Here is a 24,976-nt window from a genome sequence, read left to right on the forward strand (position 1 = left end):
CTGATTGAAGAGCTGGTTCAGGGATAGAAGTGTCTGCTCCTGCAGGAGTCAACATGGACTCCTTCAGGAGAGCATCTTTCGTGGGGGGAGGTGGGGAGAGGAAGAATAAATAGATTCAGCACTGAGTAAAGAAAGTGCACACTTTTCTGAACAGAGAGGGAGAGGAGGTATGTGAGAAGTAGGCCTGTCACCTACAATACAGTGATGATATGATGCATAACGAGCAGAAGATAAGACAGTGGAAGAAATGCCAACATTTTGCCAAAGAAAATGTTTTAAAAGGAAATGTAATTTAATTCATGTGCCAGCTCTCACCAAGGTCAGTAAGGTCCATGTTTCTGCCAAACCTCAACAAGTAAAAAAAAAAAGACTTTTCTTTTTGTTCTTTGGCAAACCAGAGATGAGTCAAAGTTGGTGACTTCATGATGAACTGTGACCTTTTTTACTTTAAAACTGGGATATTTGATGCACTAGATGATAATGTCAACTTCATTGTAATGTAAGAGCAGATATCTGTGTCTTTAAACCACCAGCAAACCCTCCTTTTTAAGTAACGGAAGATAAAATGATGGCTGACACACTGGGCATAACATTATGTCGACTGATGAGAGGTAAAATGGATAACACTAATTATTAGTGGGATGTATTGGATAGCCAGTAAAAAGTTGTATCTTCAGAGTTGAGTGATTTTGACAAGATCCAGAAAACTAGAAGACACCAGACTACTGAAACTCAGATTGCTGCAGAAGGTAATGCTGGTCCTGACAGAAAAATGTCTGGGATGAGCTTTGTTACAGTCAATCCACAGAAGCATTTTTGTGTATTTCAAGATCTGAAGAAACTGTCTGAAGTTGTGAGTCTTAGGTGAGACAAAGCACAGTTTGATATCTGTGATCAATAGCTGTCAGTTTCCTGCTGGAACAATCACTTCTATTAAAGATGTACGAACCCCACGTACAGCCCGCTTCAATGTCCTCTGCAAACCACTTTACTCTGCATTATTAATGCATTGCACAATCGATAGCAAGTGTTGCTGCTTACAGGAAACAGAGTTTGTCTGGACGACCCTTCCGGGTCGTCACACTTGTAGAACTGCATTCCTTAGGAGTATTTTTTGAACAAAGAAAGTTTTCAAGACAGATCAGTTTTATCAGGTCATTTTCACATTTTCAGTTTCACCTTTTTGCAACTATATAGTAGGGTTTTAATAATAAAGTGCACCATTACTTCATTTATTTTTATGTGTGTTTTGTTCACACAAAATTGTAAACTGAATTTAAAGTTCCCCCAAATTAATTTGCGTCCTACAAATTAAACTCTTGTTCAGTTCCTACACCATGTTATTTTTGTATTCAATGCATGGTTTCTGGAAAATAAGTTGTAAGTGATTCAAATGCAGGCAGACATTCTGTGGATCTTCTTATGCTTCTCCTCCCAAAGCCTGTTATGCAAATGAATATAACAATTGTCACTCTTTCCTCTAATCAGACAAAAAAGGTTTTCAATTTTTCTTTATTTAAACAACTTACCCTCTTGGATTTTATGTGATAGACAAACACAGATTAGAACATGATTAGCAGGGTTCTAAGCGAGAGCGGCTAAGATCCTGTTGGTAACTCTGGAGGAGCTGCAGAGATCCACAGCTCAGGTGAAAATAACCTGCTGACACAGCAATCCATGTTTCATTTTATTGCACAAATTCCTATGGATTGCCATAGGAATAGTCCTATGACTTTATGTCAGTAGAAAGACAAAAAGAAAACAACAAAGTTTAAGAGCATTGCATAAAAGAAACAAATGTTAAAATACAGATGTTACAGATATTAACAGCAATTTTAATTTTGGCTCATATGCTGTCCAAATTTGGTTTGTACTTAACAATTCTATTATTTATATATTATTTATATTATTTTATTTTTTTAAAGCTGGCCACATTATGTAAAGGGCACATAAAGAATATGGGGGAAAAAAAATAAAGATTCTCTGGCCAGATGAGAACAAAATTTAGCTTTCTGGCATACATGCAAAATGCTCTGTGGGATGGAAACCTAACACTGCACACTAAAAATACCACCCCCAGGGAGAAACATGGTAATGGCAGCATCGTTCTGTGGGAATATTTTTCTTTGACAGGGAGCTGCTCAGAGCAGATGGGAAGATAGATGGATCTAAATGCAGAGCAATTCAGTAAGATAAACTGTTAGATGCTGCAAAGGACGTAAGTCTTCAGTGGCAGGGCATCTAGAGCTGCTATGGAGTCATTTGGTCGGCTCTGCCAAGGTCAACACCTAAATCTAATTGAGAATCTCTGGCTGTCTCTCAGGTACTCTCTCTACCCCATCTGACTGAACTGTTGCAACGAAGAATTGGTCAACATTTTAGTGAATATGCAAGGCTGCTAGAGACAAAGGCTAGCGGCTTTAACAGCAGCTAAAGGTTGGAGTGCAGAGTACTGACTCAAGGCTGAACACAAATAAATGCAAGCTATTCAGATCTTTATTTGTAAAAAAATAAAAATAAAAATAAAAAAATCAAAGCAAGTATCATTTTCCTTCCATTTTACAGTTATGCACGTTTCTTTTTGGTATATCACATAAAATACCAGTAAAACCAATTAGTGGTTGTAATGTGGGGAAAATAAGAGAAAGGTCAAACAGTATGAACATTGTTCATTTGGTACTGCAAGAACAATAAGCATTACGGAGCTTTATTCTGTTTACAAAATCAACTAACACTGAACAGAATGGTTTCTTGTTAGATTGCTAAGACTAACCAATAAACCATATCTCTGAGTAAAATTTTTGTGGTCAAAATAAGAAATCGCTGAAGCTCATACAGATACCACAGCCCATTTGCCGTTTCCTGAATCTCTGGAGCCAAAAAGTCTATTAACGAAATTTCACCGAAGCAGCAGGAAGAAACTGATGTCATCATTTTGCAGTAATTGCATCTCAAACGTGTGAATGCTCAGGCATATGTGTGTGTGTGTGTGTGTGTGTGGGGGTGTGTGTGTGTGTGTCTGTGTGTGGGTGTTTGCACAGGTGAATTAACAGGACATTTCGCCTGTATACACGCAACACTAACGGGACATTTTGAATTAGTGGGACAGTGCCGATGTCCTCATAATTCTTGCAACATAAAAATGATTGGAGGGGGTTTGAATGGATGTCAAAGGGTTAAATTCCAAAAATCAGGCAAAGTCCCCATAAGTCACAATTACAAGACATGTGTGTATAATGTGTGTATCGATTTGCGCCCCGGGTGGTAACTCTTGGTATTGCACTTGCTCATGAATAATTCACACATGTGTATCTTTTTAGACACGCTGATTGGCCAGCATATGCGGGTCCCTGTAATGAAGGTTTTTGTCAGGAAAATGTGTGTTAAATAACAATTCTCCTAAAAATATGCTACTTTATTGAATGCAAATCTGGCTAAATTAAAACACTGATTATTTTAGATGTACTAAATCTGTAACTGGCTGTTGAGTGATTCATTTCAACAAAGTTAATCTTTAATCTATGGTTTTATAGTATACTGAAGGATGTAAGAGGATTGATAATATTGAGTCTAAAAATTTCAGTGGCTTAATGGTATGGTATTACTGGCCATAGCATATTTTTGGATTGTAAATTAAATTTTGAATGATTAAAAGATAGTTGTTAATAAATATTGGGAGATTGAAAGTTAATTATCACATGCAAATGTAATAGCTTAGGTATAGGGACAAACTTTACCCAACTAAATCCTAACCTAGAGTAATGCAACTCACTAGATGTTGCAGATTTCACTAAAAAGAGACTTAGACTTGTAAGAGGTTATGTGAACATCCCTGGACAACACCTTTTTATCCATATATACAGTGAATCTGGAAAGTATTCACAACGCTTCAATTTTTCCATGTTTGGCTATGTTATAACATTTTTCCAAATTGTATTAGTCCCTTTCCTCAAGATTCATAACACAAATGCCCTATTATGACACGATGTGTGAAAAATGTGTGATTTTTGCAAACTAACTAAAAACAGAATTACTAAGAAATTAAATTTACATACATAAGTATTCACAGCCTTTTTCATGAAGCTCGAAATAGAGCTATTTTCACTGATAATTGCAGAGATTAAGTTCTACAACTTAAATAGATTCCACCTGTAATAGCCAATTCTGTTGATTTGATTAGATCTGGAAAGGCACACACCTGTCTTTATAAAGTCCCAAAATGGACAATGGATATCAGTATGCAAACACCAAGCATGAAATCAAATACATTGTCTGTAGACCTCAGAGACAGCATTGTTTTGAGGCAAAAATCTGGGGAAAGATATAAAACATTCTCCTGCTTTGAAGGCCCCAATGAGCTCAGTGGCCTCCTTCATTCATAAATTGAATCAGTTTGGAACAACTAGTACTCTGTATAGAGCTAGTTGGTTGTCTAAATTGAGTAATCAGGAGAGAAGGGCCTTAGTCAGGAAGGTAACCAAGTACCCTATGGTTACTCCAATGTTCCTCTTTTGAGAGAGGAAAACCGAGAATCTGACCCCTGGCTACAGAAACTGGCTCTTGGGATGCGAAATGTCACCTCTGGTGGGGAAGAAGCCTAAGCAGGTGTGCAAGGTTGAGAGGTTCCATCTAGAAATAGTCGGTTTCACCTTGACCCATGGCTCGGGTTCTGGAACCAGTCTCCTTGAGAGGGGTTGGACACTCTTTCTCTCTGGAGTTGCCCCCAGTGACAGGCATTTGGCCAGAGTGGACATACTTTTGTTGCCCCCCATCTCGGTGCTTACACATTGAGGTTCGTCCCGGTGAGTGAGAGGGTAGCCTCCCTCTGCTTAGAAGTGGGGGGCTGGGTCCTGACGGTTTGTGCATGTGCATGTTCAGATTACCCACCCTTTTTGGAGTCCTTTGAATGTTAATGTAGAGTGCACCTCTTGAGGACTCCCTTGTTCTGCTTGGAGACTTCAATGCTCACTTGGGCAATAACAATGAGACCTGGAGGGGCACGGTAGGAAGAAATGGATCTCCTGACCTGAACCTGATAGGTGTTCTGTTGTTGGACTTCTGTTGTTGGACTTCTGCCCTGATATCCCATATCATGAAGGTCATGGAAAGACTCCTGTTGGCCCACCTGAATAAGCTGACAAGCACATATCAGGACCCCCTGCAGTTTGCTTATTGCCATGGAGTAGGAATTTATGGTGCCATCATATACCTGCTTCATCAAACCCACTGTCATCTGGACAAAGCAGGCAGCACTTTGAGGATCATGTTCTTTGATTTCTCCAGTGCATTTAACACAATTCAGCCTGATCTGCTCTGTGAGAAACTTCAGAAGACACAGATGGAGGCCTCAACAAGGACTGTGTGTCTAACCAGGTGGTCAACAACACAGGAGCTCCACAGGGCACTGTACTCTCACCATTCATTTTCACTCTGTGCACATCATGCTTTCAGGATAAGTCTGACTTCTGTCACCTATGAAAATACTCGGCTGACTGCAGTTGTGGGATGCATCAGAGATGGACAAGAGGCTGAGTACAGAGAGCTGGTGGACTGCTTTGTGGCATGGTGTGGGGACAATTATCTCATCCTGAATGAAAATAGAACAAAGGAGATTATTGTTGATTTCCGGAGAAACAGTGTTAGATCAAGCCCCATTTCCATCATGGGAGAAGAAGTGGAGGTGGTTAAGGAAAATGGAGTAACACCTTGGTGTTCAGCTAGATAACAGACTAGACTTGAAACTCAACAGTGAAACCGTCTACAAGAAAGGACAGAGTAGACAGTATTTCTTGAGGAAGCTAAAATCCTTTAAGGTTTGCAGCAAGATCCTGCATATCTTTTATAAGTCTGTTGTTGAGAGCACCGTCTCCTCTGCTGTCATCTGTTGGGAGAGCAGCATCAGACCCAGGGACTTAAAAAGCTTAACAATTTGATAAAGAAGGCTGGTTCTGTTCTGGGGACGACTGTTAAAATTCTGAAGATGATGATCCACAGAGGAATTTTGCATAAAATCAAAAAAAGTTTTAGACAATGCTCACCATCCTGTTATTTCAAATCCGAGTCTCTTCAGCCAGACGTTTCTACAGATTGGTTGTAAAGCGGACTGCTACAGGAGATCTTTCTTGGCCACAGCCATCACAATCTATTATAACTCCTTAATTAGTTACGTCAACATTTAATTTCCGTTTTGAATAAGCAAACTACTTTTGAATTTAATTGAATAAAGACCCAATGAGATCAAGATATACACCACAGGTCACTAATAGGTGGACCCTGGTCCGCATCTAGACTAAAATGATGTCTCATGTGGACCCAAAACAAAAATGACAACCTAAAATCTTGTTGAGCACTGTCTGATTTACTGGTGCAGCTTTTACAGTATAAGCCAGTGTTTCTCAACCCTGGTCCTCACCGCCCCCACTGTCCTGCATGTTTTAGGTATTTCCCTTCTGCCACACACCTGGATTGTATCTCTGGGTGATTAACAGGCTTCTGCAGTATTGGATGGTCATGCAATCATTTGAATCAGCTGTTCTGGAATAGAGACACATCTAAAACATGCAGAGCAGGGGGGCGTGAGGACTGGGGTTGAGAAACACTGGTCTAAGCAGATTTATCCATGAAGGAAAAGTCTGTAAGGACTGATCCCCTGGCTCCAAAGGGCTACTGTCCTCAAAGCTTTCCCAGCTCTGAGGTAAGTAGGTAAATCTTAAATCTTAGTAGGTAAATCTTAATTATGTTTGGCTCCACACACGTGACACGTGAGTCAGCTTTCTCTACAATGAATATTATAGAAACAAAATATTGTTCCTGGCTCACCAATGAGCACATCCACATACATGAGACTGGTTCTGACATCACTCAAGCACAGGTTAAAATTATGGCATGACAAGCAAGCACTCACTTCTGTCACTGAAAGCAAAAGAAATAAGTGATCTAAGTCTAAAAATGTTCAGTTATTAAATCTGTTCATTTTTAAATAGTTTAAGTCCAGATGGTAAACAAAAATATAAAGCTTTCTTCAATTTGTTTTTCTGAGGTTAGTCACTTGTAAACAAGTTTTCTTGTTTCACCTATGTTCTTCTTTTGACTTGACATCCTACTTTTACTCAGTGATTGAGACATACATGTTCAACTCCCTGTTTCATGACAATAAATATTGTCAAAAGGTACTCGAATAAGACTGAATTCATTTAATTTGAAAAGCAAATCAAGTCATGCAGATGCTGAAACAACTACCTAGCTAAGTTTTTTTAAGTATATATATATATAGTTCCCTTCTCACCCTCCGCGGGTGGTCTTCTTCATCCTCTGAGCTCGGGTCCTCTACCAGAGGCCTGGGAGGTCGAGGGTTCTGCGCAGTATCTTGGCTGTGCCTAGAACTGCACATTTCTGGACTAAGATGTCTGATGTCATTCCTGGGATCTGTTTTAGCCACTGCTCCAGTTTGGGGGTGACTGCCCCGAGGGCCCTGATGACCACTGGCACCACTGTGGTCTTCACCTTCCAGGCCTTCTCCAGTTCCTCTCTGAGGCCCTGGTATTTCTCCAATTTCTCGTGCTCCTTTTTCCTGATGTTGTAGTCATTTGGTATTGCTACATCCACCACAACGGCTTTCCTCTGTTCTTTATCCACCACCACAATGTCCGGTTGGTTCGCCATTGCCATCTTGTCTGTCTGGATCTGGAAGTCCCACAGGATCTTAGCTCGGTCATTCTCCACCACTTTTGGGGTTGTTCCCCATTTTGATCTCGGGGCTTCCAGTCCATATTCTGCACAGATGTTTCTGTACACTATGCCCGCCACTTGGTTATGTCGTTCCATGTACACTTTCCCTGCCATATATATATATATATATATATATATATATATATATATATATATATATATATATATATATATATATATATATATATATATAATATTACTTCAGACCTTGGCATCATGAAATATTGCTAAGATATCATAAATTGAATACCCCTGATATACACAATTGCACATACTATATAACTGATCACTATGGAAATGACATCTGTAATAATTTTGGAAATCACTGTCATGAAGGTCCCAGGTAGTGGATAAATAATTATTCTATCACAAAATCTAGTGGATGATTTGTTCATCAAAGAACACCAAATTGGAGAGAGGAAAAGGGGTGGAGCCTTAATCCCTCCCCACCTGTCATTTTCCTCCCAAGACTGATGTTGCACTCTCTGCGAGGATACACAATTATACTGCACTGGAACTCAGATGGATGTGGAGAAGTATGCAGGTAAGTCTTTGTTAAAGTGCTTTGAACATAAGCAAGGTTAGCAAACTTTTACTGATATTTGCAATGTGACCAACATATATTTTCATGCAGCACTTGCTAATTAAGCTAATGAGCAAAAGCTAGCTTGTGTTGAGAACAGGTGACCACTTAGAACAAGGTTTAAACACTCCATGTGTTAAATGGAATGACCATTTAAAAACAGGAATTTGAATGTTACATTTGTGTTCAAACTGACTAGATGTCGACTAGAAACAAAAACAGCAACATGGGCTAATGGCTGCTGACTTCAGTTATGATGTTAGCATGTGCAGCTAACCTTGTCTACTGTTAAACATTTTCGTTTTATAAAGTAGTGCTTTCTAAATATTTTGTAGATGTTATTGTTGGCTAAGTTAAACAGATATGAAAATATGAAACATTAGCTGCAACTGAGGTTAAGAGAAGTGCAGCCCTATGTTAATTTTCATGATTGTGATAAGAACACAATGCAGTAAAAAAAAAACTAAAAAAAAACTGTGAGTAATGAATAAGTGCATGTATTCAGGAAGGAACATCAGACAACAAATAGTGTGAAGTTGTTCCCCATTCAGTCCCTTTTTTATTAAATCAAAGAGGAGTTTTGTTATGCTTAATTGTCAACCATGGTACTAAGGGCCCACTGTCCTGTATATTTTCCTGCAACTTTTAGATATCTGTCTTTTTCAGCATACCTGTCTCCAATATAAGCACAGTATAGCTTGTTTACATACTAGTGAGGACATTTCACCATGTATTTTAAGAATACTCCTAAGGTACCTGCTCGAGGCAGTCAAAGCAATGGTTATTCCTGTCAAGGCACAGCATTTCTAAGACTGTGTATATATAACCAGAAGAGTAATATTGTTTTCTGTCACTAGGACCTTGTTTAAAATACTTTGGCCAATTGGCTTACCTATCATTGCATTAGCTCTATATATAGTGTTACTGTATCTTGAAGTTAATATTAAATGAATCTTAATGACTCGTTTGCTGTCTTCTCCACAGGTTTCTGCCCGCTCTGAAAAAAATGTAAGAGAAGAACCAATGGGATCACTACCCTCGTCTCGTGAACCGCAGGTGAACAGCTGTCCAACTTGGAAATTTTTGTAATTTTTCTCACGTGTATTTTGGTGGACATGGGTTTTTGGGAGAGTAGACACAGTCCCAGCAATGCTTGTTCCTGTCAGGGGACAGCATTATGAGGACTGTGTGTAGATGACCCGAAGAGTAGTATTGTTGGCATTCATTGGAACATGTGTGTTTGAGAGCATAGACACAGTCCCAGCAATGCTTGTTCCTGTCAGGGGACAGCATTATGAGGACTGTGTGTAGATGACCCAAAGAGTAATATTGTTGGCATTCATTGGAACATGTGTGTTTGAGAGCATAGACACAGTCCCAGCAATGCTTGTTCCTGTCAGGGGACAGCATTATGAGGACTGTGTGTAGATGACCCGAAGAGTAATAATGTTGGCAATCACTGGGACCTTGCTTAAAATACAATTGCCAAACAATTTGCCTAGCTTTACCGTAGCTCTTTATAGAGTGTTACTCTATGGTGTTCTACGTTGAAGTTCATTTTAAATGAATCTTAATGACTCGTTTGTTGTCTTCTCCACAGGTTTCTGCTCACTCTGACAAAACTGTAGGTGATGAAATGATGGGATCACTATCCTTGTTTCCTGAAACCCAGGTGAACAGCTTTCTGTCTTGGAAATCTTTCTAATTTTTCTGATAGGTATTTTAGTGGACATGGGTTTTTGGGAGAGTAGACACAGTCCCAGCAATGCTTGTTTGTGTCAGGGGACAGCATTATGAGGACTGTGTGTAGAAGACCCAAAGAGTAATATTGTTGGGAATCATTGGGTCATGGGTATTTGAGAGCATAGACACAGTCCCAGCAATGCCTGTTCCTGTCAGGGGACAGCATTATGAGGACTGTGTGTAGATGACCCGAAGAGTAATATTGTTGGCGATCACTAGGACTTTGCTTAAAATACTATTGCCAAACAATTTGTCTAGCTTTACCATAGCTCTTTATATTGTTATACTCTATGGTGTTCTACCTTGAAGTACATTTTAAATGAATCTTAATGACTCGTTTGTTGTCTTCTCCACAGGTTTCTGCTCACTCTGACAAAACCGTAGGTGATGAACTGCTGGGATCACTATCTCCGTTTCCTGAAACGCAGGTGAACAGTTTTCTGTCTTGGAAATCTTTCAAATTTTTCTGACAGGTATTTTAGTGGACATGGGTTTTTGGGAGAGTAGACACAGTCCCAGCAATGCTTGTTCCTGTCAGGGGACAGCGTTATGAGGACTGTGTGTAGATGACCCGAAGAGTAATATTGTTGGCAATCACTACGACCTTGCTTAAAAGACTATTGCCAAACAATTTGCCTAGCTTTACCGTAGCTCTTTATAGAGTGTTACTCTATGGTGTTCTACGTTGAAGTTAATTTTAAACAAATCTTAATGACTCGTTTGTTGTCTTCTCCACAGGTTTCTGCTCACTCTGACAAAACCGTAGGTGATGAACTGCTGGGATCACTATCCCCGTTTCCTGAAATGCAGGTGAACAGTTTTCTGTCTTGGAAATCTTTCAAATTTTTCTGACAGGTATTTTAGTGGACATGGGTTTTTGGGAGAGTAGACACAGTCCCAGCAATGCTTGTTCCTGTCAGGGGACAGCATTAAGAGGACTGTGTGTAGATGACCCGAAGAGCAATATTGTTGGCAATCACTACGACCTTGCTTAAAAGACTATTGCCAAACAATTTGCCTAGCTTTACCGTAGCTCTTTATAGAGTGTTACTCTATGGTGTTCTACGTTGAAGTTAATTTTAAACGAATCTTAATGACTCGTTTGCTGTCTTCTCCACAGGTTTCTGCTCACTCTGACAAAACTGTAGGTGATAAACCGATGGGATCACTATCTTCGTTTCCTGAAACCCAGGTGAACAGCTTTCTGTCTTGGAAATCTTTCTAATTTTCTGATAGGTATTTTAGTGGACATTGGTTTTTGGGGGAGTAGACAGTCCCAGCAATGCTTGTTCCTGTCAGGGTACAGCATTATGAGGACTGTGTGTAGATGACCCGAAGAGTAATATTGTTGAGTAATATTGTTGGCGATCACTAGGACTTTGCTTAAAATACTATTGCCAAACAATTTGTCTAGCTTTACCGTAGCTCTTTATACTGTGATACTCTATGGTGTTCTACCTTGAAGTACATTTTAAATGAATCTTAATGACTCGTTTGTTGTCTTCTCCACAGGTTTCTGCTCACTCTGACAAAACCGTAGGTGATGAACTGCTGGGATCACTATCCCCGTTTCCTGAAATGCAGGTGAACAGTTTTCTGTCTTGGAAATCTTTCAAATTTTTCTGACAGGTATTTTAGTGGACATGGGTTTTTGGGAGAGTAGACACAGTCCCAGCAATGCTTGTTCCTGTCAGGGGACAGCATTAAGAGGACTGTGTGTAGATGACCCGAAGAGTAATATTGTTGGCAATCACTACGACCTTGCTTAAAAGACTATTGCCAAACAATTTGCCTAGCTTTACCGTAGCTCTTTATAGAGTGTTACTCTATGGTGTTCTACGTTGAAGTTAATTTTAAATGAATCTTAATGACTCGTTTGCTGTCTTCTCCACAAGTTTCTGCTCACTCTGACAAAACTGTATGTGATAAACCGATGGGATCACTATCTTCATTTCCTGAAACCCAGGTGAACAGCTTTCTGACTTGGAAATCTTTCTAATTTTTCTGACAGGGATTTTAGTGGACATGGGTTTTTGGGAGAGTAGACACAGTCCCAGCAATGCTTGTTCCTGTCAGGGGACAGCATTATGAGGGCTGTGTGTAGATGACCCATAGAGTAATATTGCTGGCAATCATTGGGACTTTGTTTTAAATACTATTCCCAAACAACTAGCCTAGCTTTACCATAGCTCTATATACAGTTTTACTCGAAAGTGTTCTACCATGGTGTTAATTCTAAATTAATGTTTTTAAAAGCTGTCAGATACAGTATAAGATATGACTACCTTAACAACCCTCCCCCTCCTCCTGATTAATAATTTATTTTCAATAATTTAACATAGTAATCATTGCACAATATAATAATGTTCTTTAATTTTGGCTAAAGGTTAGGTTTCTGTGCAGTTAAGACTAATATAACAGACAACTTGTTTTGTATCTCTAATTTGACAGGATGCAGAAAACCTCAATCTCCTGTTGAATTACATGGGAACTCTTCTGGTATGACTTACTTCAATTAACCTTTCATTGGTCATTTAGTAACTGATTTGAAATTTTGTATCTTTTATTTTGTTGGCCTGAAGTATTACTAATGTATTGCAGGAAAGGGAAAGGAGATTATTCCACCAACTGAAAAACCCTCAGAACCCCAAGATGGTATGGCTGTCTTCCTATTCATGGTGGTTCTTTACTTAGTGGTAAGGTTTAGAGATTCTGACTTAAGGCTCATCATAACATGTTACAAGAATTGAGTATTATCCTTAGCTTTAAAAAGCACAGTAAGAAACATGCAGAGAAGTGGTTGGGTCTGTGCAATTTTTAAAAAATAAGGCTGAAACAATCTTACAAAGTTAGTTGCTGATTATGAACAAGTAATACACTGCTTAAACACAGAATCGACAGGACAGAATATGAATCATGACAAGCATGACCTTGTTCTGTAACAGGTAATAAAGCTTGCAGTGTAATATAAAATGAAGCTTTGAGTGATAGTTTATATTTGACACACCAGGGTTGTAGCTTCTTGATTTCTATGTGTAATAAATGCACTGTTTCACAACTTGGTAATCAATTTAATAATAATAAAAAAATTGGAGAAAAATAATTTTAGGTGGATACATATTTAATTCATTGCACGTTGAGAAATCAAATTGTCAAAGGGTTCTCTTCAATGGACACAATAAACAGAACTGGAATGTAAAACTTTATCACAAGCATACTTTTATAGCACACTCCCACATATGATTTATATTTTAAAAAGTAAAATTGTCTCTCTTGTTTGTAGATTATCCTGAAAAGGACCATCCTCAGAGAAATCAAAAATGGCCCTGGTCTCCTACAGAAATTGCAGCGGTGTTGAAACAGATTTGTTTGCTTCTGAATCTGTTTAAGTAGGATTTTTTGTTTTGTTTGAGTCATGTGTATTGTGTGGTATCTAGAAGAACTTGGGTTTAAAGGTTTTAGTCAAACTGTTTTGAAAAACTAAGCTTGATAAAAGCCTGTGTTTTGGTTTGCTCCAAAAAATAAAAATTGCAATAAAAACAATGTTGTTTTTATTCCATTATACATTTTAATTTGTATAGATCTAAACATTACCCCATTGGTAATGAACAAGGGAAATCAATTGGTGACCATATTTCTATTTGATCATTATTTTTTTCATATTTGGACTGAGATTTTTGTAGTCCATACCTGTGTTCATGACAAATGAACACTACCATTATTGCAGGGTGTGAATTAATCCATTTGATGTTCATTTGGGTACTTTAATATATTTTAGGGACATTCTATGAAGTCTTATTTTAAATGTCCTTGCAATTCTCATTGGTGCTTATAATATACTGTTATGTCAGGGGCGTGGCTTATCTATCTAATTATCAATGTCCTGTTAATGTTGCATAAAGTCAGGTCATTATATTTAGAGTTCTGTAGTGTGTATACACAATTTTAACTGAGATCTTAGTTGAGTGGCTCATAAAAGATTTTTTGACACATTCAGCCAGTCTGTAGAACAAGTGAAAAGGGGTGCTCCCATAATTCACCACTGTGACTGGTTCGGGAAAATTGTCCTTATAGTTCACCGGCACCTGTATAGGTGGGTGTGTGTGTGTGCGTGTGTGTGTGTGTGTGGGGGTGTGTGTGTGTGTGTGTGTGTGTGTGTGTGAGAGAGAAAGAGAGTTTATTTTATATTTTCGAAGGCTTTCAACCAGGAATCTGTTGGGATTCAGAATCCCTGTGGAGACTGAAATGCCGGACCACACACATTTATTTGACTATTTGAGGGCTGCAAGTTAATTTAAAATAATTAAAGCTGTGATTATGAAGTTTAGTGGAAAGGGTGTGCATGTCCGTGTAAGGCTGATCACGCTTGTGTGTGTGAAGGATGTAGTTTAGTAGCACTGAGCGTCTTCAGAAGAATCATGTGGCGAGTAATAATGTTACAAGTTGAAAAAAATGAAATAAAACTAAATTCCTCATATGTTTTTCATCTGATTTAATAGTAAAGATAGTTAGTTTTGCCTGCAGAGTAACAGACAGGGGAAATGAACTGGACCCCAAGCTGCTTTTCCCAGCTCATGAGAAATGACATGCATGCATGGTTGGAATAGGCGTGAATTGATACACACTCATTCACCCTTTCAGTCTATTAATAGTGCCCTTTAAAAAACATTTCCTGTCTTGCTGCAGCTAATGATAATAGAATAAATATGTGTGTGTTTCAGGTGGGGAAGGAAACAGTTCAAACCACAGAGGACCAGGTGATGAAGAGAGACATGCCTCCTGCTTTTATTAAGTAAGCCTGTTGCTGAACCGGAGCGCATGTTCTGGAAAAGTAAATGACTGCCACTGTATCTCTGTCTGACAGGGTCAAAATGATGGAAATGATGGACTTTATCTCAGCACACAGAGAACTTGTTGAAAAGAGGATTCCAGGCGTTTTAATGTCAGGAAAACTGGCTCCGTTCCCAGCTACAACAAAAAGCTACTTCTGAGGCCGAGCCCGGGCGCTTGTCCGGCTCCAGCATCCAGACTTGCTGAGAGGCTGTTAGCTGTTTTCCAGCTCGCATCCAAAGAGCTGACATAAAAGCTCAGGGTGCTCACCGAGAGCATTTATGCAAATGTTAATGCCCCAGCTCTGTGGTTCTCAAACTGTGGTGCAAGCACCTCTCGTGGTACTGCAGCACCATCTTAACTGACAGAGGTTGAATAGCATATACAGTATATGGAAAAAACACAAACCATCAGCATTGCAAATAAAAGGCTTATTACTGCTGCTGTCACTGTGCTTCAAGTACGTAGCAATGTTACATTTTGAGGTCAGGGTCAGAACTTTCCACTTGGGCCTTTCAACATGACAATTTTGATTTCTGAGAAAAAACACAATTAAACTGCATCAGTGAACCAAACTTACAGAATAAAATTATAAGAATGATTTTTGATATTTTTCTTTTCCTTTCTTTTTTTAGTTCTCTTTTGTGAACACTGAAACAGTAAAAGTCCTGCTTTATTTTTGTTTTCTATTTATGTGGGTGCATACAAATCTTGGTATTCTTTAAGTTATCTGACACATTAACATACAGCTTGTTTTCCCACCCACTCCTAATTTTCCACTGTTGCCTGTTGATCAATTTTAAAATATTTTGCAGGTTCACAGAAATTATTCACATCTCCAGCAGGTCAAATCGGCTGGTCTTCTTCTCACGCATGCACGGGCTCCTACACCATAAATCTGGCTTGTGGGGCGTAGGAGCGGGAGCATGTGGGAATGCGAACTTGCCTAAATATAGACGAGCCATTGGCCATTGATACCCTGACCAATGGGGTCAGAATGAGGGGGGATTTAGCTTTATTTGAATCCTCATAAAATGCATCCCCTCTGGGTCAATCGCTGAGTGAAGATTAAAATTCATGTTTAGAAGTTGAGCCCATGTTTTTTCTTAAAATTTTTACAAACTGAAGTTAACAGAGTTGATCATGTTGTCACTTGAATTGATTTGAAATTGTAAGTCTCTCGAAACAGAGCGGTTACACTCTGAAGTAAGTTCTCAATTGAAAAAAAAAGCATTGTAATGGGCATTTATATAATCTTGCTTAAGTCTCACTTTTGTCCTCATATTCAACTTGTGTTTAATATGATATATTTTATTTTCATGTTGCAATGTGTCTGTCAAACATATTGTCTGCTTCACCATTCAAATTCTACAGGCGCATCTAGAAACACATGATTTGGCTCTAAAACACTACCACACCATCAGGAGGAACTTGCAGTCAAAACCTCTCTCCTTATTTTGCCTCAAAAACAGTGCAGCTAATTATCTTTTAAAAGAAAGCATTTTCTTGATTGACAAACTTTGTGCTCACTAACAACACTTAGTTGGTGGTCTGGCTGTCGACTCCCTTCTCGAGCTCTTGCTGTGGGATGAGACTGTTTGTTGGGTGAGGATAAATCCTCACCTACATTTTCCGCATACATATTTGTATCAAAAGTGCTTCCTTCGTCCCTTTTCTCTCCAATTAGAGGACACACATTCATTTAACACACAAATTAAGAAAGTATTTTTTTGGGGGGTAGGGGTTTGTCAAGACGATAATCCATTCTGGTCAATAAATACTAAATGTTATGTCAGCACTCACATGTGGAAGTGCTTACCTGGTTTTGAGATTGTGACTTAAAAACTCAGTTTCTGAAGAGTGTATTTTGAAATTATTTTATTTACTTCATAGAACCTCAGATTGTGATTTTTCTTGTTTCATACTTATTATAATTTGCGTTTTCTATCTCTACAATATTATGCAAGATAAATATTCGATATTTACCCTCTCAAATCACTTTACTTAGCGATTGCCTGTGGGTACTAGTCAATGCTTTTGTTGTAAAAAGATGTTCTAAGCCAGCTGCATGTTTTCAGGGTGGAGAACTCGTGCTCGAAGCTCGTTCAGGCGGCTCAGATGCTTAAGGCAGATCCATACTCTGTTCCTGCGAGGGATTACCTGATCGATGGATCCAGAGGGATTCTGTCTGGAACGAGTGACCTACTCCTTACCTTTGATGAAGCAGAGGTGTGTGCTTTCCTACTTACACCAGTAAACATTAGTGTCTTCATGCTCGCCATCCCTTCAGAGCATGCTTTGGTCTCTTTCAGGGAATTAAAGCTTTATTTAGCAGCTGCACAGAGGAAGGAGGAACTCTTGGAGCCGTAATGGAGGCTCAAATGCAGCTAGATCTAATCACAGAGATCAAATGACCTCCCTGTGTCATAATTCAGGATGTCTGTGTGTTTGCGTGTGCAAACACACAGACTACATGTCTGTGTGTTGGGGGGTGGGGGGTGGTTGGGTGATTGCATGAAGGTTTGATGGCAGCTCCATAAGTGAAATCACATTGGGCACATGATTAAGCTCACCACGTCTAATCACCAGCCTCATTTTCAGAAGAGCAGCTTTTCTCAGTCACAAGATGAACATCACAAGACTGTCGACGCACACACAGACACCGCAGAAACGACGAGGGGCGAGAAGAGCTCTCAGAATGAATGCCGTTTGTTCTTGTTATGAAAAGAAGCGCTTTTGCTCCGCGAGATCTCACCTGTTATTGCGTTGTGCTTGCAGGTGCGTAAGATAATCCGTGTGTGTAAAGGTATCCTCGAGTATCTGACAGTAGCTGAAGTGGTGGAGACCATGGAAGACCTCATCACTTACACAAAAAATCTCGGACCAGGTCAGTAAAACACAAAGCAAGTTATTGAACAGCTTGACTCCTGTGAGGAGATCCTGTTAATGCCAACCCACATTAACATAATAAAAAATAATAATATTTACAGTGCCTTGCAAACATGTTCATGCGACTTGAACCTTTTTGACGTTGTTTATGTAAAAACCATAAGCTTCTATGTGTTTCATTTCAAATTTATGCAACAGACCCAAACAAAGAAGTCTTTTTTTTTTAAATAAAAGCAAATAAAAAAGCTGAAAACAGCGACATGCACTTACGTTTCATTTATTTGATTCACATGAAAACAGAAAAAGTGTAGGAAAGTTAAAATATTTTCAAGCCCTGGGTGTCCATCTAAATGAATGGGCCACATTCATTTAACACATTCTTGTGTGCAAAGAGAACAGTAATCAGAGAAGCAATTCACAGCAACTCTGGAGGAGCTGCAGAGACCCACAGCTCAGGTGGGAGAATATGCCGGCACAACAACTATTAGTTGTGCACTCCACAAATCGGATCTTTGTGGAAGTGTGGCAAAAATAAAGTCAGAAAAAGTTTTAAGTTAAGCACTTGGTGACTCACGCAGGAAGGCGCTCTGCATGTGCGGCAGAAAGCAAACACCGCGCATTACCCTGAACGCACCACCTCTCTGGTGAAACATGGTAGTGACAGTGTTATGCCCTGGAGATGCTTTTCTTCAGCAGTGACAGGCAAGGTAGTTAGAGTTGAAGGTAACGTAATATATATAAAGCATCTTCCAGGAGTTAAAGTTTTGAGGCAGAGAAAAAGATTCTAGTAGCACAACATAAAAATGAGCTACAATGGAAAGAATCAGATCAAAGAATGCTCTTTTGTTAGAATGACATTGAAGTCCACAATTAAATCCATTTGATAATCTGTGGCAAAGCTGGTGTTCATGTGCATTCTCCAATCAGTTTGATTATTTTGCAAAGAAGGATAAGTAAAAAATAAAAAAAATTCCCCCTCTACATGTGAAAAGCTTGTGGATATACTCCCAAAACCTGCAACTTTAACTGCAACATATCTATTGTTGTTCAAAAAGATCGCTGAGTACAAACACAAGCCTGACTGTAGATGTCCAGTTGTATAAAATGTATTAAAATAATTTCTCTTTAACCCTCAATCCACAATTATCCACTGCTTTCTGTTGGTCTGTCACATGAACTCACATTCAAGGCAATTGAATACTTTTGCAAGCACGGTGCTCTTGTAAGCATTTTATTTATTCACCCTTCAAAGGAAAATGCAAACAGTTGTCTTGCATCTTAATTTGATCAAAAAGGGAATCATAAATATTGCAACTTTAGGCCTAAAGTCAAAAAATACTGTCATAAAATCAACCACTGTTTGTAATCTATGAACACACATGATACTTTACTAAAGACATCAATAGGTTTGTGAACTTTTTAAAAAATACTCCTAGTAATTTATTAATCAGTGTATTAAACCATCACATTAAGGACTTACATACTTAAAGGTACAACACTGAGTTGGATGTGGTTATAGGAGGTTTCTAAATGAAACAATTAACCTTCATTTTTTTGTTTTGGTCAAAGATCCATCTGTTAAGATGGAACAAAATGAATTAACCATTGACTCCTCTGACATCAAGATAGTCTTAGTGAGTCTTTCCACTGGCAGGAGGATCATAAACAGACCATTTATCATCAGAGCATCGGGTTAATTACATTTTCAGAATGCCGTGACTTAATATACTGGGGGGAAGTCTAATGCCAAGGCTTCCTCACACACCACTGGCTCAGGCATTGTTCGAGCTCAGTGGTTCGTGAAGGAACGACGTTCGAATGTTTCTGTTAATCACTGTACCAGCTGGGTCAAATGCAAAGTCACAAAAACATTTCCTGCCACCTACCCAGAGGAGGGTTTGAGTCGTACTCTCGCCTCAAACTCTCGCTGAAAATCATTTGGCCGTGCTTTTTGTCTCCGTTTTTTCCACCAGGCATGACGAAGATGTCAAAGATGATCGAGGAGCGGCAGCAGGAACTGACCCACCAAGAGCACCGACAGATGCTCGTCAGCTCCATGAACACCATCAAGGAGCTGCTGCCCGTTCTCATCTCAGGTGCATACGGGTGAACTTGTGTGGGCAAACGACAGCGGAGGTCGCAGAGCATCCAGCCGTTGTTATAGTAACACTGGTAATTACAGTCATTAGGTGCTTGGGATGCGAGACTGACAATGCATCGCCCACTAGCTCCTCATCTACAGTCTGATATACTGAACATATATTGAGGAGATGAAACATTTCAGCTATTACTGTAGCTGCAAAAGATTTCAAGTAAGTTAGCTTGGGATACAGGCACTAATTAATATTTTTATATTGATAAGTCACAGAGTTTTTTGCAAAATTTCAGTATCAGCTGAAACGTGAAGGTCCAGTTCCCAACAGTATGATTCACTTATGCTGCCTGGTCAGAAGTTTACATATATGCATCATCAATGTGATTTTAATTTTTGTGCTGGTAAAGGATTTGTCTAAGCAACATTTTCGTCTCCAGAGTGAAATTATCACACCACACACATTCAACAGACTTTGAAAAAACAAAAATGCATCTTTGAATTCTGATTTTCTCTAATCTACTTGCGGTCAAAATTGTACATACACCTCCACTAATATTTGATTGCATGTTCAATTCAATTCAGTTTATTTATATGTCATCCCAATCACACATCTTAACTTGTTCTGGAATGGATAAAGCGGTTCCAGCAAAATGTCTCTTTGGTAAAATATTCCCACTTCAAATGGATACTAAAATTGCAAAAACATCTAAAGTTAAACTTGATTTAATTCTCAAATTTTTGAGGTCAAATCAAATCTACTCTCCATTGCGTGAGGCTGAAATGCCTCCGCAACAGAACTAACCTAATAACCGGGAATAAGTGAGGGATTTCAAGAGAAATAGCTAATTTAGCAGACAGTTTATTTATCTAAAACATTCATCTGGCAATACCTGTAATTCGATCAAATTTGTGTCTTCAGCTATAAAGATTTTTGTGGCAACCAAAAGCAGCCGAGGAGCCGGCATTGAGGAGGCTGAGAAGAACCGAAGGTTTACGTTTGAAAAGATGAGCGCCGAAATCAGCGAGATCATCAGAGTCTTACAGCTCACCACGTGGGATGAAGACGCCTGGGCAAACAAGGTAAAATCTGTTTGACACATAAGCAAATTGACTTTTGTCATTTTTATTTTATTTTTTTTTTTTGCCCACAAACATTTGACACAAAGTCGAACTTAAGACAAACACTCTCCCACTGAGGGGCATCTCTGAAAAATTCACTCTTTTACTTTCTGTCTCCACTTTTGTTTTTGCTCGCTAGTGTAACTCTTGGTTTTTCTTTTTCCCTTTCCTTTCTTTCTTTCTTTACCTCCTTCCTTCATTCTTTTCCTTCCTGTAGAAGGTAAGCCTGTCTCTTTCCCCCTCTGCGGTCTCCAGCATGCAAGCTTGTGGGTGTATGAGTTTCTTTGTGTCTGATCGACACACGAATGTGTCCTCACGCTTACATTCTGCATATCTGTCACTCAGGTATCCGAAAACAAGTGTGTCCAGTGTTTGTGTCAACTTCTAAGCAGATGTGGTGATGTAAGGTGCTTCATCACTACAGTAAATGGTTTTATGTGCATCTGTTTGTCAGTACATGTCCGATGGTCGAAAATGAGCAGCTGATTGTTGCTTGACAGAGAATCAAAAACTGCGCAGAAGTGATGTCCAGAGCATCAGCTAAAGAGTTTGCAGCAGAAGTGAAATCTGTTTCACTCGTCCAACCTGTAACCCCTGCATGTTTCTCGCACAGCGTCCTCAGACAATGATCTGTCCGTCCGTCTGTATATGTTTGCTGTGGGGATACTGCGTGCGAAGTGTGTGAGCTGTGATAAGCACTTACTGTCAGTTCGCGAGGGGAAAGTGCTGGCATATGATGACTGCCATCCTCACGCCGGGTCATGAATTATAGAAATAAGCTGGTTGCTGTCCAGACACATTCATAATAGATGGCTTGTATTGAGCTGTTCCACTTGAGCGTTTCATTCTCCTCCCAGCTGGAAAAAGCTTTTTGTTTTCCTCGCAGGAAGCAGTCAAAAGTGTTTCTCTGAATATGCGAGGAGGCTGAACTTTATTATTTTCCCGTTTCTTATTCAGTCCTCATTTCCAGTCAAGCGTTTGGCTAATTACTGGTTTATAAAGATTAACTGATAACTATCAACTCAGCGTCCACTATTTGTAGTAAATGTAGCAAAAGCTTATTCAGAAGATTATTTTACTGATTTATAAGTTCCTATAAAATGAAGTTTTCACAAGCCTTTATTTTTATTTTTTTTACCTATATTAGCTGATAACACTCTAAAGCCCCTAAAAGTTAAATATCTTATCATTTATCTTATGTTAGGTCTTCTGCTTTTTACATAAAATTACATGTTTTAAGCTAAATAAAAACACTTCATTTTGGTGACACTTATTAATATAGGACACAGGCATATGTCTCAACAAATACTGCCTGATTTGAAAGTTGAACATCAGTTCCTATCCGCAGGTTATTCTAATATTATTAGTAATAGCAGTAGTGGTAGTAGTATTTATAAAAGTAATGTTCTCTTATTAACCCTTTCAAGAAAATGTCCCTGTTTTACAGACATTGCCATTCTTCTCTTCACGGAGTAAACAAGTCTAACAAGCTTAGATTAGCTTGTTAATTAATCAGGATATCTGCAGCCTGCAGATGACTGCTTAACAGATCGACGGATGGGCAGGTCTCTTTAGTTTCCCAAATCAAGGCTGTTGGCGATTTCCATGACTGGTTTTACTTCCGAATATATTTCAAAATATATTTTCTTGTAAGAGAGAGAAAGTGTCATATCCCTGTTTCAGCCATCTGACCATGCACAGCACTAGTGGGGGAGGGGCAATGCTGCAGTAGTCTTATAGTAGTAGTAGTGTAAAATTCATTAGTTTTGAAACAATATATGTCCTAAATCTTAAGCCTTGGTACCCAGTTTCCAAAAACTCGATTACAGAATTTTTCCTTACAAGTCCAAAACTCAACAGGCCATACCGTAGCTGTAGAAATAGCTTCGTATATATTATCCTGCATCAAAAAGCTAAACTCCAAGTTAATACACATCATTGTTTTCTCTTTTTTCTTCAGGACATGGAGGCCCTGAAAAGATCCCTGGCTTTGATCGAATCAAAGATGGTGCAGGCCAAAAGCTGGCTCAAAGACCCACAAGGACAGCCAGGTAGCCCTGGATTCAGACTTGGCATCTACAAACCTTCAGCTGGAACACATTCGTTTCATTCAACATGCCCATCTCTGTGCTTCCGCCTCTCTGTCCTCCTCAGGAGACCCTGGCGAGGTTGCGCTGCGTGTCATTCTGGACGAAGCTGGTAAGGTGGGAGAGCTGTGCGCTGGGAGGGAGAGGAAAGACATACTGGCGACCAGCAGGGCTCTGGGGCAGATGACTGATCAGATTGGGGATCTGCGTGTCAGGTAGTGTGTTTGTGTGTGCTTCCTCCTTCTGGGTGTTTAAGTTGCATATTCTGATCTCGTACTTCGGTTGACCGTATTTGTGGGTTTTGACAGAGGCCAGGGCCAGACTCCAGGCTGCATGCAGCGCACAGGCCAGTGCTTGCAGGGCTTAGATCTGCTCTTTGGCAAAGTGGACAGTGCTGCTCGGAGACTGGAAGCTCTAATCAACGCGAAGCAGGCCATTGCCAGGAGGCTGGATGCTGCCCAGGTCAGATAAACAAACATTCAGCTTCCTCCAGTTTTTTTTATTTTATTTTATTTTTATTCAGTTTATTTTCAAGAAAAGCTCGTACTGTGTTCAGTGTTGTACATCACATGTAAATGCTGCTACATCCTGCTTTTTCAGGCATGGTTGGCCGATCCTAATGGTGGTCCTGAGGGAGAGGAGAACATCCGAGCGCTTCTAGCGGAGGCCAAACGTATCGCAGACCTCTGTGAAGACCCCAAGGAGAGGGACGACATCCTGCGCTCCATAAACGAGATAGCAGGACTCACCGGCCGGCTCATGGAGCTGCGCAAACAGTACGATTTCCTCTGACTGCAAGCATAAACAGTAATTAAGGTTAAATATTTAATTCGTAAGGCCTTTTCTTCTAGATGGAGTCTGCAACCACGAGCCACTGATAGGTGGCTTTTTTTTTATCCACGTGGAAAATGTGTTGTTGCTTGTGAACCGCACCCATCACTCCTACGTTAATTTAAGTGGTGTCACTTAAAGGAGGATAACGGGCAGAATTTAAAGGGAAATATCACTTAATAAACAAGCTGCTTAACTGATCGAAAAAGGAAAAACGCCGCAAAATAGCTGCTACAGTTGCCTTTCCATATATATTCAATAGGACTCTATGTAATAGACCAATACTGGTGTATAGTTGTGAAATGGGAGGAACATCTTCGAAATGTATAAATGTATGTGTGACAAAAGTATATACTACATATATTGAACAAAAATGTTCTCTGCTTTGAGTCACAAATTAAACCCAGTTGTAGACTCATTTCTCTATTTCTGGCTGTCTGACTTTCAGCCCATGATTAGCTTTTCTCATGACTGCAGATGATAATAACCATCAGTATTAATTTATATGTAATGCATCAGTCAAAAGATGCATCCTAAAGTGGGGAAAAAACATATAAGTCGCTCCTGACTATAAGTTGTATGGTCATCAAAATGAAAAATGCATTCTTTCCCTCAGTCTGTCACATAAGTCATGTAATTCTCTGAGGTTTTAAGGGTATAAATATTTTTGCAACCCACTGAAATACAGCACTGGATAGTCATGAGGAGAGATATACATTTAAATGATAAAAGAAAGCTAAGTGGCTGTGCTTGTATACACAGCTGAATTATCAAGCCTGATCTAATCTGGAACAGGGCGTATGCATCAACACACATCATTCCTGTGTGATTTCCAGGAACACAAAATAAAGACTTAATTTAATTAAGTCTTTAATCTGTTAGATTGGTGTTAGAAATATTTCTACATTTTTTGTGAAAGGAGAAATTATTTGTCTTTTTTAAAACATTCATTTTATTGGAAAGATACAGGTCAAATTTGAAATAAATGCTTGCAAAAGGTATTTCCCTTTTAAAAAACCATCTAACATATTAATAAGCAAGACCTTAGCCAGGTGATGGGTATGAAGGCCA

At 39.3% G+C, this 24,976-nt stretch overlaps 1 protein-coding gene and 1 long non-coding RNA gene across 3 annotated transcripts in view; both read left to right on the forward strand.

Annotated features, from left to right (window-relative positions):
- The window catches only part of LOC106915155 (vinculin-like), a 38,951-nt gene that overhangs the window by 3,340 nt on the left and 10,635 nt on the right, over positions 1 to 24,976 (forward strand). For both annotated transcript variants that reach the window (XM_014982564.2, XM_014982569.2), the window contains exons 2-10: positions 14,776 to 14,846; positions 16,963 to 17,113; positions 17,663 to 17,771; positions 19,747 to 19,869; positions 20,788 to 20,948; positions 22,948 to 23,038; positions 23,142 to 23,289; positions 23,383 to 23,536; positions 23,675 to 23,850. In XM_014982564.2, coding sequence (XP_014838050.2) covers positions 14,776 to 14,846; positions 16,963 to 17,113; positions 17,663 to 17,771; positions 19,747 to 19,869; positions 20,788 to 20,948; positions 22,948 to 23,038; positions 23,142 to 23,289; positions 23,383 to 23,536; positions 23,675 to 23,850 — 1,184 coding nt within the window. The remainder of the gene's footprint in view (positions 1 to 14,775; positions 14,847 to 16,962; positions 17,114 to 17,662; positions 17,772 to 19,746; positions 19,870 to 20,787; positions 20,949 to 22,947; positions 23,039 to 23,141; positions 23,290 to 23,382; positions 23,537 to 23,674; positions 23,851 to 24,976) is intronic.
- On the forward strand, positions 11,948 to 13,597 carry LOC148155320 (uncharacterized). Its single transcript, XR_015765542.1, has 4 exons — positions 11,948 to 12,020; positions 12,506 to 12,553; positions 12,656 to 12,709; positions 13,338 to 13,597. It is a non-coding gene; the product is annotated as an uncharacterized LOC148155320 (long non-coding RNA).

This window comes from Poecilia mexicana, unplaced genomic scaffold, assembly GCF_051168715.1.
Source record: "Poecilia mexicana isolate PSO_F unplaced genomic scaffold, ASM5116871v1 scaffold_15, whole genome shotgun sequence".
NCBI classification, from domain to species: Eukaryota; Metazoa; Chordata; class Actinopteri; order Cyprinodontiformes; family Poeciliidae; genus Poecilia; species Poecilia mexicana.